General features: G+C 42.8%; 1 protein-coding gene across 5 annotated transcripts in view; it reads left to right on the top strand.

Annotated features, from left to right (window-relative positions):
• The window catches only part of LRP5 (LDL receptor related protein 5), a 250039-nt gene that overhangs the window by 81526 nt on the left and 153129 nt on the right, over positions 1-15384 (top strand). For all 5 annotated transcript variants that reach the window (XR_003092970.1, XM_025198577.1, XM_014517749.2 and 2 more), the window contains exons 3-4: positions 6906-7103; positions 13631-13827. Coding sequence is in view for 4 of the 5 variants with exons in the window: in XM_025198577.1 (XP_025054362.1) it covers positions 6906-7103; positions 13631-13827 (395 nt within the window). In the remaining variant the exon portion in view is untranslated. The remainder of the gene's footprint in view (positions 1-6905; positions 7104-13630; positions 13828-15384) is intronic.

Raw genomic sequence — 15384 nt, 5'->3', positions numbered from 1 at the left:
GCTGAACCCTGCTCCTGCGATTTCTCACAAGTACTAAAGCTTTGCTGTTTCACTGAAAGAAACTCGTTTCAGGAGTTTCAATAGAAGACTGTAATGTTCCTTTTCTTTAGCAGATCCATGGGTTATTTCGAATGTAGGCGTGAAGCTGTTGGCTCGGTCTTGCCAACTGTGATCCTGTTGGGGGGAAAGTTGTTTTATTTTTTTTCCAGTTTTCATCTTGTGCATCTCGTTCATGTTCCAATAGCATATTCACGTCCCTTAACAGTAAAAAGTTGTCAGTTTGTTACCACAAGCTGTCCATGTTACTTAAAAGTATTTTCTTCACTTATTCTTTTGCTTGTGAATTTTAGGCTTCTAGATATACTCCCTGCTCCTTCCCTTTTCCCTCCCCCTTCACTTCTTTTGGCACAGTTATTTGGTTAGCTACGGTACCAGTAGTAAAAGACCCTCTCAGTTGGCTGCTTTTCCACACTGCTTAACTAGATTTGTGAGCATGTCAGTCTCCTAGAATGCCTGAGGATTTCTGAGCTTGTTTCACAGCCCTCTGCTGACCTATTTTAATGTCCAGACTCTTCTGATAAACTCTTCTTTTAATGTTATTGTTCCACTGGAGTTTGCTAGTGCTGCTTTTTAGCTAAGCTTATGTCAGTGTTTCCATAATAAACTCCTGTCCTCCCCTTCCCCCCTCCTACCTACCTCCCACCTTCAACATGCCAGGCTTAATAGCTTGGCCAGAAAAATGCTATTTTGGACTGAACCTTGGTATACAGTGTCTCAACCAGGGTACTATTTGTACTTAATTTGTTTTGAGCTGGCTTTGGCATTCTCCTTTATCAGACATAGAAAGTTTAAAAAGAAAAAAAAGCACATAGTGGGTGCTTCTATACATGCAGTTAATGCAAAGCGATAAACTCTGGAGGCAGTTTAAGCTGGAGTATGCTGGTCCTGGCTGCACAGCAGCACTTTGAGATGGGGCAGAGCAGCCCGGGCTGGCAACAGGCTCAGACGGGGGGTGGTCAGCCCCGGGCTCTGGTTAGTGGTGTTGGGCAGCAGAGAGGTGGTGTTGGACAGCAAGAGTGCCAGACGTGCAGAGCTGTGTGCTTAGGCGGCAGACAGGGGTCTGGCCTGCTGCTGCCTGCACTGACCAGGTGCAATTTCTGCCTGTGGTCGCCATCTACACAAGCATTTGATTACAGATTATTACTATGCCTTAAGATAGTACTGTCCCTGACAGTCCCTGTCCCTGACAGTACTATCTTATGGTTAGGGACCTACCAAATTCATGGTGGAAGTAGAGAGCACAGTGGCTCCTTTAATCTTGCATGTTCCCACGCATGCATCACGCCCCTTGCTTCCCCCTTGCCCCCCTGCTACTGAATAGTGGAGGGCCCTGCTGCCCCCTCCTGATCAGCAGGGAAGCTAGAACTGAAGTTTTAAACATGGTGCCATTTTTGCCTCCTTGCCAGTCAGCCGCAAACAGCGGGGCCATCCAGGGCCCCTCAGCCAATCAGCGGCAGGAGGCATATTTAAAACCTTAATTTTTGCCTCCCCACTGATCAGCTGCAAGCAGGACCCCTCCACCAATCAGCAGGTGGATGATGGGAGTGTCGGGGAACCTGCAAGATTAAAGGAGTCACAATGCACCCCACTTTCACTGTGAATTCAGTAGCTCCCTACTTATAGTGGAGCTAATTAGTTTACTGCACCCTAGTACTGGCGCATATATAAATGGTGATCTTTTACTGTGAAGCTAATTGGTCAGCTCCACAATAAAGCACATGTGTAAATGAACCCAGTGTAACCTAAATCTATGTTTCTAGGAAAGTTCTAAAAGCTGAGAGTTTGTGGCCTGGTTATTGTGACATCTCTGCAATAGTTCATGGGATTATTTCTTACAAAAAATATAGAAAGAACAGTCAAGGTATTATACTGGGTGCCAAGTGGTTAGAGCATTATTAGCCTGGGACTCTAGAGACCTAGGTTCAGTTTCCATCTCTTCCTCAGACTTCCCCTATAATTTTAATCAATCATTCTAATGTGTCTGTGCTTCAGTCCCCATTTGTAAAATGCTTTCAGCTACACTTCCCTATTTCCTAGGGATGTTGGAAGAATAAGCGTACCATTTACACAAATGCTTCAATATTATGGTAATAAGGTCTGTGTAAATATGTGATTGATTTCTTTTTTTAAGAGCACCTGCTAGATGTTTTCTGAGCCTCTGTTCCTAATACTTCACGTTTTATATTCATATTTAATGCAGATATACAAAAATAATAGTAACTGCACTGTACAATTGAACTTGGTATTACATGACATGTTTTATATACCAAGTTTATAAACACAAAGGATGAAGTGTCCAAAGGACCAAGTGTCCAACAGACCAAAAACAGTACCTTGCAGAAATGCTCTGAACATGAATATTGTTCTGCCTGTTGACTGAGTTGAATTTATTTTGGTACGTGTCCACAGACACTGCCAGACATTTGTTGCAGGTTTCTATTACCCTTGGGCCATGTTGTGCTGTCGGGTATGTCTGTGTTGAACTCCCACTTGAATTGTGGATTTATGCAACTCCTGTTGAACTCTGCTGAAGTTGCACACTTATGGCTGAAGACTGAATTTGAATCTAGTTACAAATTACTGTTTAAACTTTTTTTTGTTTGTTTTTTGCAGCCATATGGCTTTCTGTGTGGAGTAAATGGTGGCAGCTTTCCTCCCCCCACCTATAAAGTTATATACATGGGCCAGGTGTTCCTACTGTGGAAGTACACATCATTTCATAGAATGCTACCAAAATTGAGGTCAGAGACACTCAATCTGCTACCTCTTTGATATAAAAGAAGAGGCTGCTGCTGGTAGAATGCACTTCATCAGGGCCCCTTGGCTTTGGGGCTGATTGTTCCACTTCCTCTGAATTTGTAGATCTTCAGGGAAGGCTGCAAACTAATGACATTAGGGGTAGGGAGGAGGAGATGTTGCTCATGGACAGTTCTTAGGGAAGGATTGGGGATTTTTGCTTCCTCTTGTTTTCTCCCTTCAGTGGTGAGGTTTAAATAGCGTGACTGTACATGCAGGATATTGCCATTGGTTTTTTCTTTCGGTTTTTGCTTTTCAGTAATTTAATTTACACTTGGATCTATAGGTAGGGCTCTATTGAACTCAAGACAGCTGCTGGCTGATTTTGCTTGCAAATCAGGGATGGGCAGCCATTTTTGTGACACTGACAGGGGCTGCTGCCCTCATCAAGGGCCCTGCTTCCTCACTGCTGTAGTGGCTGGGTCATGAATAAATGTAGGTTTGAAATTAGAGGACTTTAACTGTCAGAGGAGCAGGGTTCTGGAACAGCCTCCTAATAGGAGTGATGAAGGCAAAAAAGTTTTAAGATGGAAGATGGTCAGTTTATGTAACTCTGGTTGCCTGCAACAGCATGAATTTAGACACCTGGCTATCCTAGATGGCCTCCTTCAGTCCTCTTTCCTGCACTTCTGTGTAATACATTGGCCTATGGCATGATCCCCTGATCTCTCTTCCAGGGGTGTGACACAAAGTGGTCTTCCTAGATAATGGTTCTCAGAGGTAACAATAGGTAGAAGTGTGAGGGGATCCTAACTGATGTTTCAGGGCATAAGCCAAATTATCAGCTGACCAAAAGGTCAAACTTCCTCTCTGAACTTGTTATTCTGTAATTGATGCCACATTGAATATATAACCTCTCTCTCTACCCTGCTTTCTCCCTCCCTCCCTACCACCAGTGTGGACATACTTATCAAAATATAAGGGGATGGAGAGATGAACAAATTAGACCAAGTTAAAAGTGTGTGTGCATGTGTGTTTGAAAGGAGGGGGATTATTACCATGCATCAGTACCTTCTGGCTAACTGTTTCAGATGTACATTTCTATCCTGTATCAAGTGGAAACCTACCCACAGTAATTGAGACCTATTTTAATTCAGTTGTAAGATATCCCATTTTAGGCCCTAATGACTTTCCCTGGCCCTGAAAGTCTGACTCAGGAATTCAGTTATAACCTGAGTACTTAAGCACAAACTCATCCTTAGTGAAGTATGTGCCTTTGACTTCTTTTTTTTTTTATTATTATTCTTAAGTTCCTGTCATCTGTCATACTCTCCTTAATGCCTTCACTAATATTCATCTACTACGTGTATTCTAGTATGATCCCTCTTTAAACCTGCCTTTTCATGCTATCCCTTTACCCATCTAGTTGTCAACGTGAACTTTTTTCCCTGTGAGTTGGTGCTTGTAAGCCTGCAGAGGTGGAGCAAGGTCTGTTTGCAAACGGTTTGACAGAGATTTTAAAGTGGCAGTGGAGGGAGTTGTAGCCACCTAGATAACATACCCTATAGGGTGATTCTGATAAGGTACTTGAGCAGAGATGGCATTAATACCAGCATAGGACAGTGCAGACATGTTATATCATGGCACACCTAACTACATATTGAAAAGTGGAACAGGGGCAGTTTGTAGGAGGTGGAGGGTCAGGCACCTGTGCCCCTGCATGTAGCAGGGGGGCAGGCATGGGGGGGGCAAGTGGCAGAGGGCACAGGTACAGGGGACAGGTACAGGCATGAAGGGACAAGGGGTGAAGATCTGGCCTCCCACCTTCTACCACTGCTTTCTCTACTAGAGCAGTGGGCAGGATGAATTTAAGATGACCTTCCACCAATTAGATTCTGTACATGTAAAAGGATAGCAAAGTTACAATTTTATAAATCACAAAGTTATAATTTTCCATTATGGACTGTAATTATTGGTGGGGAGGGTTGTCTTACATTTGAAGTCATCTTAGATTCAGGTAAATACAGTCATATCAGCTCCTGAGTTAGGCAAAGCAGAATTCTGACCTCTGGTCTTCGTACAAGAATAAAGAAGGAACGAATTGTTACAAACCAAACTTGGAAAAATCAGAGGTAACTTTCATTTTGTATCTATGTGGCGAAGTCGGACTCCCCGACTAACCACAGTGCTAGTTGCCCTACTTGGCTTTGGGTACGCCCCGCAACCCGACTTGCCTGCCACACCTTATTAATTAATCAATCTTAACTAGGCGGGAGGCTGCCCATTTATTGCCCCGATGCCAGGTGACGCTATCTGTGGCTCCGAACCTGCCGTACACCGCAGACCGTGCCTCGCAGATGGTATCCGGATGACAATATGCTCCCAGCCTACAGCCAGAGCAAGCTTGGGCCATGCCGTCAGGCCTCAGTCTCACGCATACTCATACCGCCCGCCTCTCAGTCGGGCCTCACACACTCCACCCTCTCTGGCAGGGTCTCTTACATCTGTCGACAACTTATTCTTCCTTGCTCCATCTTGGAGTGGGCCCCATAGTCTTAGCTAGTCCATCCCTTGGGTGGCAGACATACCATCTTTTGGGCGTCTCCCACGACCCTCACCAGGGTAGTGGCCAGCCAATTGCCCAACTGGGTCTAAGCTTACTCTGGCCCCTTCCGGGGGCAACACTATGTGTATAAAAATGTATTGGGCCCTTAGTCCTCTGGTTCTTCTCTCCGTTCACTGGGGCTCCCCATCTCTGCCCCCCTCACTTGGGGCTTTACACTGCCCCCCTCACTCAGGGTCATGGGGCTTCCCTCCCTGGTGGGCTCAGGTGGCCATAGCTGTGCCTGGCCCCCAATACCTTTCCTCAGGGTATTGCACCCCACACAGGGCTCAGGTGGCTGTAGCCATGCCTGGCCCCAACTCTTCCTCCTTGGGGTATTGCACCCCTCAGGGCTTGGGTGGCCATAGCCATGCCTGGCCCCACTCTCTCCGATGTTACATAAACCCACCCAAAGGTGAGGGCTAGGGTTAAGGTGCCCCTACCCACCTTTCACCGGGGTGATAACTGGCCTGGCACTTCCTGGGGGCTCCTGCACCACTGAGAGCCCTACCAGGCCACCCACTCCCAGCAGGGTGCAGTTTCAGGTCGTGCCTAGGACCAGGAGCCTCCTAGCCATCCCCTACAGCTCCTGCCCTTACCTCCAGGTTGTTATGGAACCTCCCCACCAGGCAGTGTTGCTGCTTTGCCAGCCAGTAGGGAACTGAGCTGTTTATATAGGCAGCCAGAGATCTAAAATGGCTGCCTTAATCAAGCACCTGCTGGCTGCTTGGCTCTGGTCTTAAAGTGGCAGGCACCCACAATGCCCTGCCACACATCTTCCCCCTTTAAATAGTACCAGAGGAAGGTTTCCCCAGCTGCTGCTCCAAAGCAGGCTCCTCTCGAGTGGCGAGCAACCCCAAAAGGTGCTCTGCCACACACCTCCCCCCTTAGAATGAGATCTGGGGGGCTTCACCTGGCTGCCTTTCCTGCTGGGCTGGGCCCCAGCCTACTGCAGCCCCTACCACGTGGCGAGAACCCCAAAGGTGCTCCACCACAATCTACATTCATTTTTTATTAATTTAAAAGAATACAGGTAAGCGTGCCCTTGTTCTCTCTTGGGACCTCTGGACTGTCAGAAGGACAGCAGTTATCATGCGGTCATGACTACCTGAACATTAATTTGATCACTTGCGTGCATAAATGCCGTTAACACATGCCATTGTAATAGCTAAGGATGTAAGCAAGGTGCACGATTGTTCATGCTTTTGACAAGTAGCTTGTGCTCTGAGATGGATGCAAATGGTAATATTTCATATGGAATGCAAAACTTCTGAAACATGCCCTCTTTTTTACAGGAACTTGTTGAAGCCTCTGGAACTTTGGCTTGAATTTCTGTACTTCTTAAATAATTTGGGGATGTTTGTTTATATGATTAAACCTCTCTACAGTAATATTAAAAATAACATTTTTAAGTTTCAGAAAAGGCTGAGACTGCAACTGTTTCTGAAACCATCAGTAATCACTTTAGCTTCCTAACACATTATTTATTTATTTATTTATTTTTTAGGTATATGTATTGGACAGACTGGGGTGAAACACCCAGAATAGAACGGGCAGGAATGGATAGCAGCACACGGAAAATAATTGTTGATTCAGACATTTATTGGCCTAATGGACTCACGATAGATCTTGAGGAGCAGAAACTGTACTGGGCTGATGCAAAGCTGAGTTTCATTCATAGAGCAAATCTGGATGGTTCCTTTAGGTATGTTTCTTTTGGTCTCTGTCAGGTTGGGGTATGGGTCTTCTTTTAAAACACTGCTCATTTTATGCAGATGCTAATTTTCACTAGTCCTCTAACACTATGTAAACACCTTGTCATCTTGCTAACTGTATTGTTAGCACTCCTCATGTAAACATGTATGTAATCCTACAATTAGAAATGGTGGTTCAGTTTTCTAAAATTAAAGAATAATTGGAATATTTGCATCATCATTCCATGCTAGGCCGGTTGTTATAGCCTTCCCCTGCAGCATAATTTTTTCTCTTCTAGGCATATATTTATATTTGAAATAAATTAAAGATGCCTTTCCAAGGCCCTAGGCACCTACCATGTAATTAATGATATAGTAAAACCCCAGCAGCATTGATTTTTTTCAATTCAACAGGAACTCAGCAGTCAAGCACCCACAGAAGCTCCTTTTCACCCTCCCATCACTACGGGAAGCACATTCTGACATCCCTGTCAAGCAAACGTCTTATGCAGGGTCCCCAGAAGGTCACCAAATTCAGGCTATTTCAGACCAAGGGTGACCGTGAGCTGCATTTTACTGTCCTCACAGAGAATGTTTTGGTAATGTTAATTCAGTTAAAATTAATGAGGCATATCTAACATGAGCATCCCTTTTAACTCCTGTTGTGGCATTATGGCACAAAGAAATGTGGTGGTTTAGATTAGCCAACTAGGTCTTCATAGATCGTAGCCAAAACTTTAAACTCTACTCAGAGCTCAGTGTGCAGCCAGCACTGATCTTGGGAGCAAATGTTATCATGCATTCCCAATAAGAAGCCTGTCATTTGGCAAGTGAACTGCTGCATATTCTGTATCAGCTTCAGTCTTAGAATGGTGTCTACCTCCGTGTTGACCACATTACAGCGGTGGTTCCTGCCATCTGGGGTGCCAGAGGCAACCTGAATATGATAATTTAAAAGTATCTTATCCGATCATTCAAGTCTCCAACTTTAGTGCCCACGAAATGTTATAATTTGATGCCGGTACCCAAATACCCTGGTAATGAGCCCAGCATGTTGGAAGTAAATCCTTTTTGTTTGTTCTTTTTGTAAATTGAGGATGACTTCTCCCTTCCCCTCCTCCCCCGACCCAAAAGAAACATGGCCTATTAACACTGTTGAAGTTTTCCCCTTTACATATGCTTCACGTGTGTACAAGACTTGGTGCATCTGTTGTGCTAAATTTTAAACTATGTGCACTTGTGGTGGTTTTATATGAGGAGTCCTAAGTATTCCAAATTCTATCATCTGACTTGAACTTCCTAGTCCTAGAGCCCAATTTGGGATGCTGAACTCATGGCACCCAATCCAAAATAATCTGTCCTGGGGGAATTAGCTGAGGAGTGTTAGAACGTAACAGAACCTGATATCAAGTTGGTGACTATCCCTATGTGAGAACAAGCCCCTAAGGCAAAATGGAAATCACAGCAACATCTGTACCATGCAGATGATCTGTATATTTTAGGTACTTAAAATTTCCTCTTCTGAAACTAATTACTTGACTTGATAAAAATTCAGAGATATTTTGGATTACGCATCTCCATACCAGTATAATGCAAAATAAAATGTACTCTATATCTTACACTAACTCTACTCCAAAGTGCCTCAGTTTTCAGTTGTTTAAAATAGGGATCATGTTACTGACTCCCTTTGTGTTCTTTTGCATTGACTCACTTTTGAGTTCTACTGAGAATAAGTATTTAAAATTGTTACCTGCTGGAGTTATGCTGTGATTAAGTAATAATCAGAGATCCTGGTTTTTCCTGATATAAAATCAGAAATTCTCTAATAATAATGCCAAAATCTGTGATTAAAATTAAAGGCCCCCCCCGGCCCGGCTTGTGCCTCTCATTCCCCCACCACAGCCTTACTGGTGCTCCTTACCACCACCCCCCACTCCCCACCCCAACCACAGCTCCTGCTCCTGTGGCATAAGGTACCTGCCAGAGGGGGCCTCCAGCTTCCAGGGGTACAAATCCAGGTCCACATCCCCCTGCCCCTGCTCCCCCCTGCTGCAGCGGGGGTGGCTGGCTCCACCGTGGCACGGACTCCCGAGGAGAGCAGGGGGGACCCGTGCATGGCTGCTTTGAGGGGCTCAACCCTGTGCCTCTGCCCTCAAAGCAGCCACGCATGCAGGGGGCATGTCGCCAGGACAGTGCGAAGCTCGCAGTGGCGAGCAGCTTCTCTGCATGGCCTCACTGTTCCCTGCCATGCTGGGTTGCACCCACCAGACTGAAGGCCCTGGGGGAGGGCAGCTGAGCAGAAGCCCACACCTGCAGCCTATGCCTGCCCCATGTACAGATCTGGAGGGCGTGGGGCACCATGGCGGGGAGCCATCCCCCGCTCTCCCAGATGAGCTGCCCAGGGCCCTGTCCCACTCCCCACTGGGGCCCTGCAGCTGCGCATTGTGGCCCCAGGCCCCAAGTCCCATGCACTACCTGGCTGGGCAGCAGCCCCAGCCCCAGCCTTGCCCAGCTCCCTCCCTCCCTAGTTACCTGCAGGAGCTGCTCTCCAGGCTGCCTAGAGCCATGTGCCAGTCCATGCACGTGGCACCGCCCTCCTCCTGCTCCCTTCTAGCTCCATGCAGGCTGGAACTCTGCCAGCCTGCAGGGAGCTTATTGCAAAACTGCAAATCCGCAGGTTTTTTCGGTAAAAACGAGAAATCCAGGTTTGCCTATGGTAAAAGGTAAAATCCGCTGTTTACTCTGTTTTTCCGTGGGGAACAGAAAACCGGATCCCTGGTAACGATAGATAAAAAGTGAAGGCAAGTCAGAAAACGTTTTTGGATGTGGCATAAGGTACCAACCAAAGACTTTTTGTCGATTCACAATTTTAATAAAACATTTCTTATAACAATAGGTATGTCAGGAATTTATATACAGTTTAACAAAACCTCAGCCTTTTAAATTTTTTTAAGGTAGTTTAGATATTTCAGATTTTTGAGTCTGATACTCTAGTTCTCTTGCACAGGGAATTCCCATTGTCTTCACTCCCAGTCATGTATGTGTAAGGGTATATAGACAGTAATTTATAAGTAGGATTTAATTAATATCCCGTGAAGAGAGGAAGCGAGAGAATTCAGAAGGGAGCAAGTTTTTCCTGAATGTTCAAATCTCACTTGTCCTGCACACTTTCTTATCTGGTATTTGGGAACCTGAATACACCCCAGATGTCAGATGCTTCCAGTGCAGCGTATACTGCTGGAAAATCCTTGAGCCTGTGCAGTTCAATGAGGCTTTGGCCATTGTACAGTGTAACAGAGGTAGCTTCAGAATATGTTGCTTATATGGGAGTTCTATTATACCATAGAAGCAATTTAACTCCCCTCTTATAACAGCATATCTCTTGTGTTATTAATCAAGGTCCTTAGGTACTGATTTTAATCTTTACATGGTGCAACTTTAATAGGATTTTTGTTTATTTTTTCCCACCTCACTAATCAATGTTGATGTTCAGAAACCTGTAAAGTGAAATACTTTGGCACTTGATAATGAAGTAGGTTTATAGTGCAGTTCAAATCTGGAAATAACTTTACAATCACAATTGAAATAAAAACTTGGCTTCTTCATGCTTGAATGTCTATTCTTTTTTAACAGAGCCGGATAAATCATACCTAAAACTTTTCAACAAATAAATCCTTCAATACCACAAATCCTTTCTGTCTCCCCTCGGGCTCTGTCACTTTAGAATTCAAATAAACCAGAAATTTGCGTTCTCTATAGTGGATTAAAATTACTGCAGCAATCTGTTTATGTGTTAGTAAGCTTGAGTTTGAAAGTAAGTCAGCTGGAACTCTTTCAAAAGTTCCAAAGCATGTAATTAAGGGGGGGGAGAACGGGACCTGATGTGTAAGAGAGATGGAAATAATAAAAGCAAGGACAGTTAATAGTTAGAAACAAAGACTCCAAGACTAGAAAGTCACATAAATTCACCCATCACTTTTATTAGGAAAGGCACGCAAGCCAGGAGATGGGAAAGAAAGTTAAAGATACTGAAGATGAGTTTTTATTTTTTCGTTTAGTCATTTATTACTTTGAGCAATCATCTGGATGTTCCCAGGCCCAGATTTTTGAAAGCAGCCTTAACTCTGTCTCCAAACTGCACAAACAAGAATTTGTATGTAGTCAGCTTTGAATGTACATATGCAAATAATTATTTGCACATGTAAATCTGGAAGGCGTCTGCTTGGTGTATGTGCATAAAAATGATCTATGCATCTGTCAATAGATGTACGTGAAAAACTTGTGGGTGTTATTTTTCAGGTCAGTTATGACAATATTGCACCATGTTGATAAAATTAAAATAACATTATCTTCAGTCCATGTTACCCTTTCTTCCTACTTTCTTCTTTCTCCATAAGAGGAGTGAAAATGAAGTCTGCTTAATAGTTACAAGAAAGTATTTTATTTTTTGCTTCCCTTCCTTGGGGATATTGTCATTTCTATGAACTTTCAAAGTCTTTGAATGAATATAGCCAACCCTTTGATGTGGAAGATGTATTTTTTTTCCTTGTTTGAGCAGAGCATTTGTTTCTAGTGTGAAAAAACAAATAAGATTGTTTTAACAAACTAAAAAATTGTCATACTTGCTTTCACTAACCATTAAAATGTCTCATTGCCTCAAATTGCTTTGAACTGCACCAGGTTATTGTCCTGTGCATAATCTTTAGAATCCCCTGTACAAAAGCTTGTTGTGAAATTACATTCAATGACTGCTTATCCTAAATGATAGTGACACACTTCCAAAAAATGTGATTTTAAAGAGGGAATATATCTTATTGTGATGTTTGATTTATAATGTTGGACCTGAGATAAAGAATAATAGAAAATAACATGGAATCAATCCAACAAGTGACAAACTAACTGCAGTGTACAGAAAAGTACTGTAGAATGAAAAAGTCAATTGCAAATGAGATCCAGTTCCTGCAGTGCAAAACTACATGTAGTTTTGTATGCTTGCCTTTGTGGAGAGCCACGTGGAGGTGAATGAGGTTTTGAAAAGGAATGGGGGTTCTGGTTCAGGCCCATTGAAAACTTGCAAAGTTTCGTGAAAAAGTAAATGATTACATCTCTGTTGGAGGCATGAGCATGTGCATTATATCAAATTAAAGATTAAAAGTCCTCAAAACCTGTTGCTCAAGGCCACTCCAGGTTCCAATTCCCCCATAACATACAGAGGGGGAAAAAGGCATACAGAACTCTGATAGCTGTTCTTACTGGAAATGGCTTAACAGCAATGCCGCATGAAAAATTTTATTCTCAGGGACATGGTTCTATTTAGGAGGAGAATAAGAAATTACTGAAGCTCTGTTAGATTGTTCTGTTAAATTTTTAAACATACTGGTTGATTTATCCTTTGGATCCCACTGCGGATGTGGATATTTGATTTATTAAATACGTGCCTCCATTAGCACCCCAGAATATCACGCAGGAAGTAGGCCTTGACTCATGTGGTTCAGTGTATGTCAATCAAAAAAAAATTGTTGTTGAGATGTAATAAACGATACTTGAGGTGGAAGTTACATTGTGAGAGAACTTAAAAAAAGGAAACGTCTATGCTTTTGCTTCAGTCACTTCTTCAGTATGGTGCAGAAAACGTTGGCTCCATAAAGAGACAAAAGAGCTGAAATCGTATGGGACAAACCTGGACAAAGATACCAGACATATGAGTGGACAAAATAATTAGCATTTTAATGAGGAGAAGTATTCTGTAGTCTGTGTTCCATCTTGGAGACGGTCGTAATCAGCCATTTGTTTGCTTGCATTAAAGAACATTGGTGTGGCCTTCCAGGGGTCAGTTTGTAGCTGAATTGGATATCTTGTTGCTATGAAACACAATATATTTGTTTCCTGATTGTCTGGCAGATTCCCAGTTTGACAGCTATGAAGCAGTCGAAGAAAGTCTAACTTTACATTTCTAAATTCTGCAAAGCTTTCTTACACACATGTGTAAGGTGTTCTCTGTTATGGAATCTGACTATATTTACACAGCATACATTGTAGTCACTAAAATATATATGCATGCTTAAATGGAAGCAAATGGCTGTTTTTTACATTTGTGCTTGCTTTGTGCACAGTTTGATATTAGTCTCTCTAAGATTTTTGGAAATGTCTTTCCCTTCCTTCTCTCCCACAGTAAACATGGTTAAAATGAGATGAATGTCTTCTTGGGGTGGAGCTGGAAAAAAACAAACGGATGAAAGATCAACAGTTGTGGCTGTTTATAAAGCGCAAGAGTTTGTGTGAATTTATTTAGAACTGAAACGAAAGGTTCTCCATGAAATATTTTATGAAAATATTCCACCTTCTACCTCAAGAGCACATCAGTTGTATATATCCACCCTGGCTTAATTTCTCTGGATTTTCCCAGAAAGTATTCATCAGTTGTACCTTCAGATAATTTCACTGAACTGTGGGCAAATTGTTTTATTTCAAAATCCTACTTCTGTGGTGATTTAGAGAATGTATGTATGCTAATGTTTGTTCTCTTTCATAAATCTAGGCAAAAGGTTGTTGAAGGTAGTCTCACTCATCCGTTTGCGCTGACCTTGTCTGGGGACACGCTGTATTGGACAGATTGGCAGACTCGCTCCATTCATGCCTGTAACAAAAGGACTGGAGAAAAAAGGAGAGAAATATTGAGTGCACTTTACTCCCCAATGGACATCCAGGTCTTGAGTCCAGAGCGACAGCCATACTGTATGTTTCACATTGTCCTGAAATTCCTTTATATACTATATAAGTGTTGTGGTTTGTTTTTTTGTGAAGCAAAAATGTTAATTGGAGAAACATTTAGTCTGAATGAGGTCTTGCAGCTCTAAAGATGCCTAAGAAAAGTTAGGTGCCAAACTCAGTGGAACTGATTCTGTTTTGTTACATATGTTCTTAAATACCCTTCTAGAATTGGGCCCTGTGAAAGAGAAATGTCACCAGCAAGGTAGGTCATGGTAATGTCAACTTGTTGGCACAGAAGCTAATCAATGATCTGGGCCCAGTCCATCAGTCTTGGTGTGGGTCTGATTCCTACTGACTTCATTCAGTTCAGTGAAAGAAGCATATTATTCAGCCCATCATGCTCTTAACATTAAGAACCTTAAAAGGGAGCCTATGTTTGAGGTCGCATCAGTGGCTAGTGCCAAAGAGCAGCTATGATAGAAATTACTTTTAACTTCTGGCATCATAGCCCCCTGGATTGAATGTGGAACTGAAGAGGAGAGCTCCCCAGGTTCTAATCTTCTAGGTCTTGCTAGGTAGTTTTGGACAGACTGCTTTTTACTCCTTGTTATCCCCACCATAAAAGAGGGTTAAGCTTAATTTAATTTACTGCAGAAAAATCTTAGGAGAATAAATTGGTATAATAGGATCTGCAAAGGAAAAGTCCAAAACTTTTGGTTTTGCTCCTTTGATGTTTAAGTAAAACTCACTATCTTATTCTCCTGCTTTAAACTTGTTTCAAACATGACTACTGCTTTAGCAGTTTTTAAAACATTTTGGCTGGCTGGTGTGAGGATGACCAACCGGGATTAGTTAACATGTTTTGGAAAATGCTTACTTCCATTCATACTGACTGACCAAGGAGCCTGTCTGTTCTAACTTTTCTAACATTTCCCACTCACTACTAGTCAGTATAATGGTGTTTGAGAGTGCTAATATAGACAGGCCTCTAAATAGCCCCCAAGTTGTTAAAAATCCCTGGTGTTAAGTGAGGCTTGTCTAAATTTTTTATCTTACATTAAGTGCCTAACATATACAGAACCTTTTTGGTGAGACCACTATACTCATTTAATGCTATGGCCAATTCACATTTTTGACCAGGTATTTGGAGGTAAATAAAATATCTTTTTATGCTTAATATGTAATTTAAAAACAATAAGATAAAGCACTGTAGTCCTCATGGTAAAAAAAAAAATTGAAATCAGTGGGCATATCATGCAGAATATTATACTTACTGCTACCATATCAGTATCAATAGGACCATGCTCCAGGGTCTGTATGTCTGTGTGCGTGTTCTGAGGATGGTAGTTGCAGGGAGCCTATGGGGAGGAGGTGAGAGGGATACAGAGGATACAGATTGAATCAGAACAGAGCAGAAATATGTGTGTAATTCAGCCCTGGGGATAAGTATCATGTCTCACTCAGCAGAATCTCTGCCTTTTGGGTTTGCTCTTTAATTTAACCAAACTGTAAGGCTTGTTTCCTGAAGGCAGCACTGTTTTCTGTGGGGTTTTTTTAAAGGAAAGTTTAGGTTGGCAGTAA

Source organism: Alligator sinensis, unplaced genomic scaffold (genome assembly GCF_000455745.1).
Source record: "Alligator sinensis unplaced genomic scaffold, ASM45574v1 scaffold907_1, whole genome shotgun sequence".
NCBI lineage: Eukaryota > Metazoa > Chordata > Crocodylia > Alligatoridae > Alligator > Alligator sinensis.
This window is presented reverse-complemented; position numbering and strand designations above follow the sequence as displayed.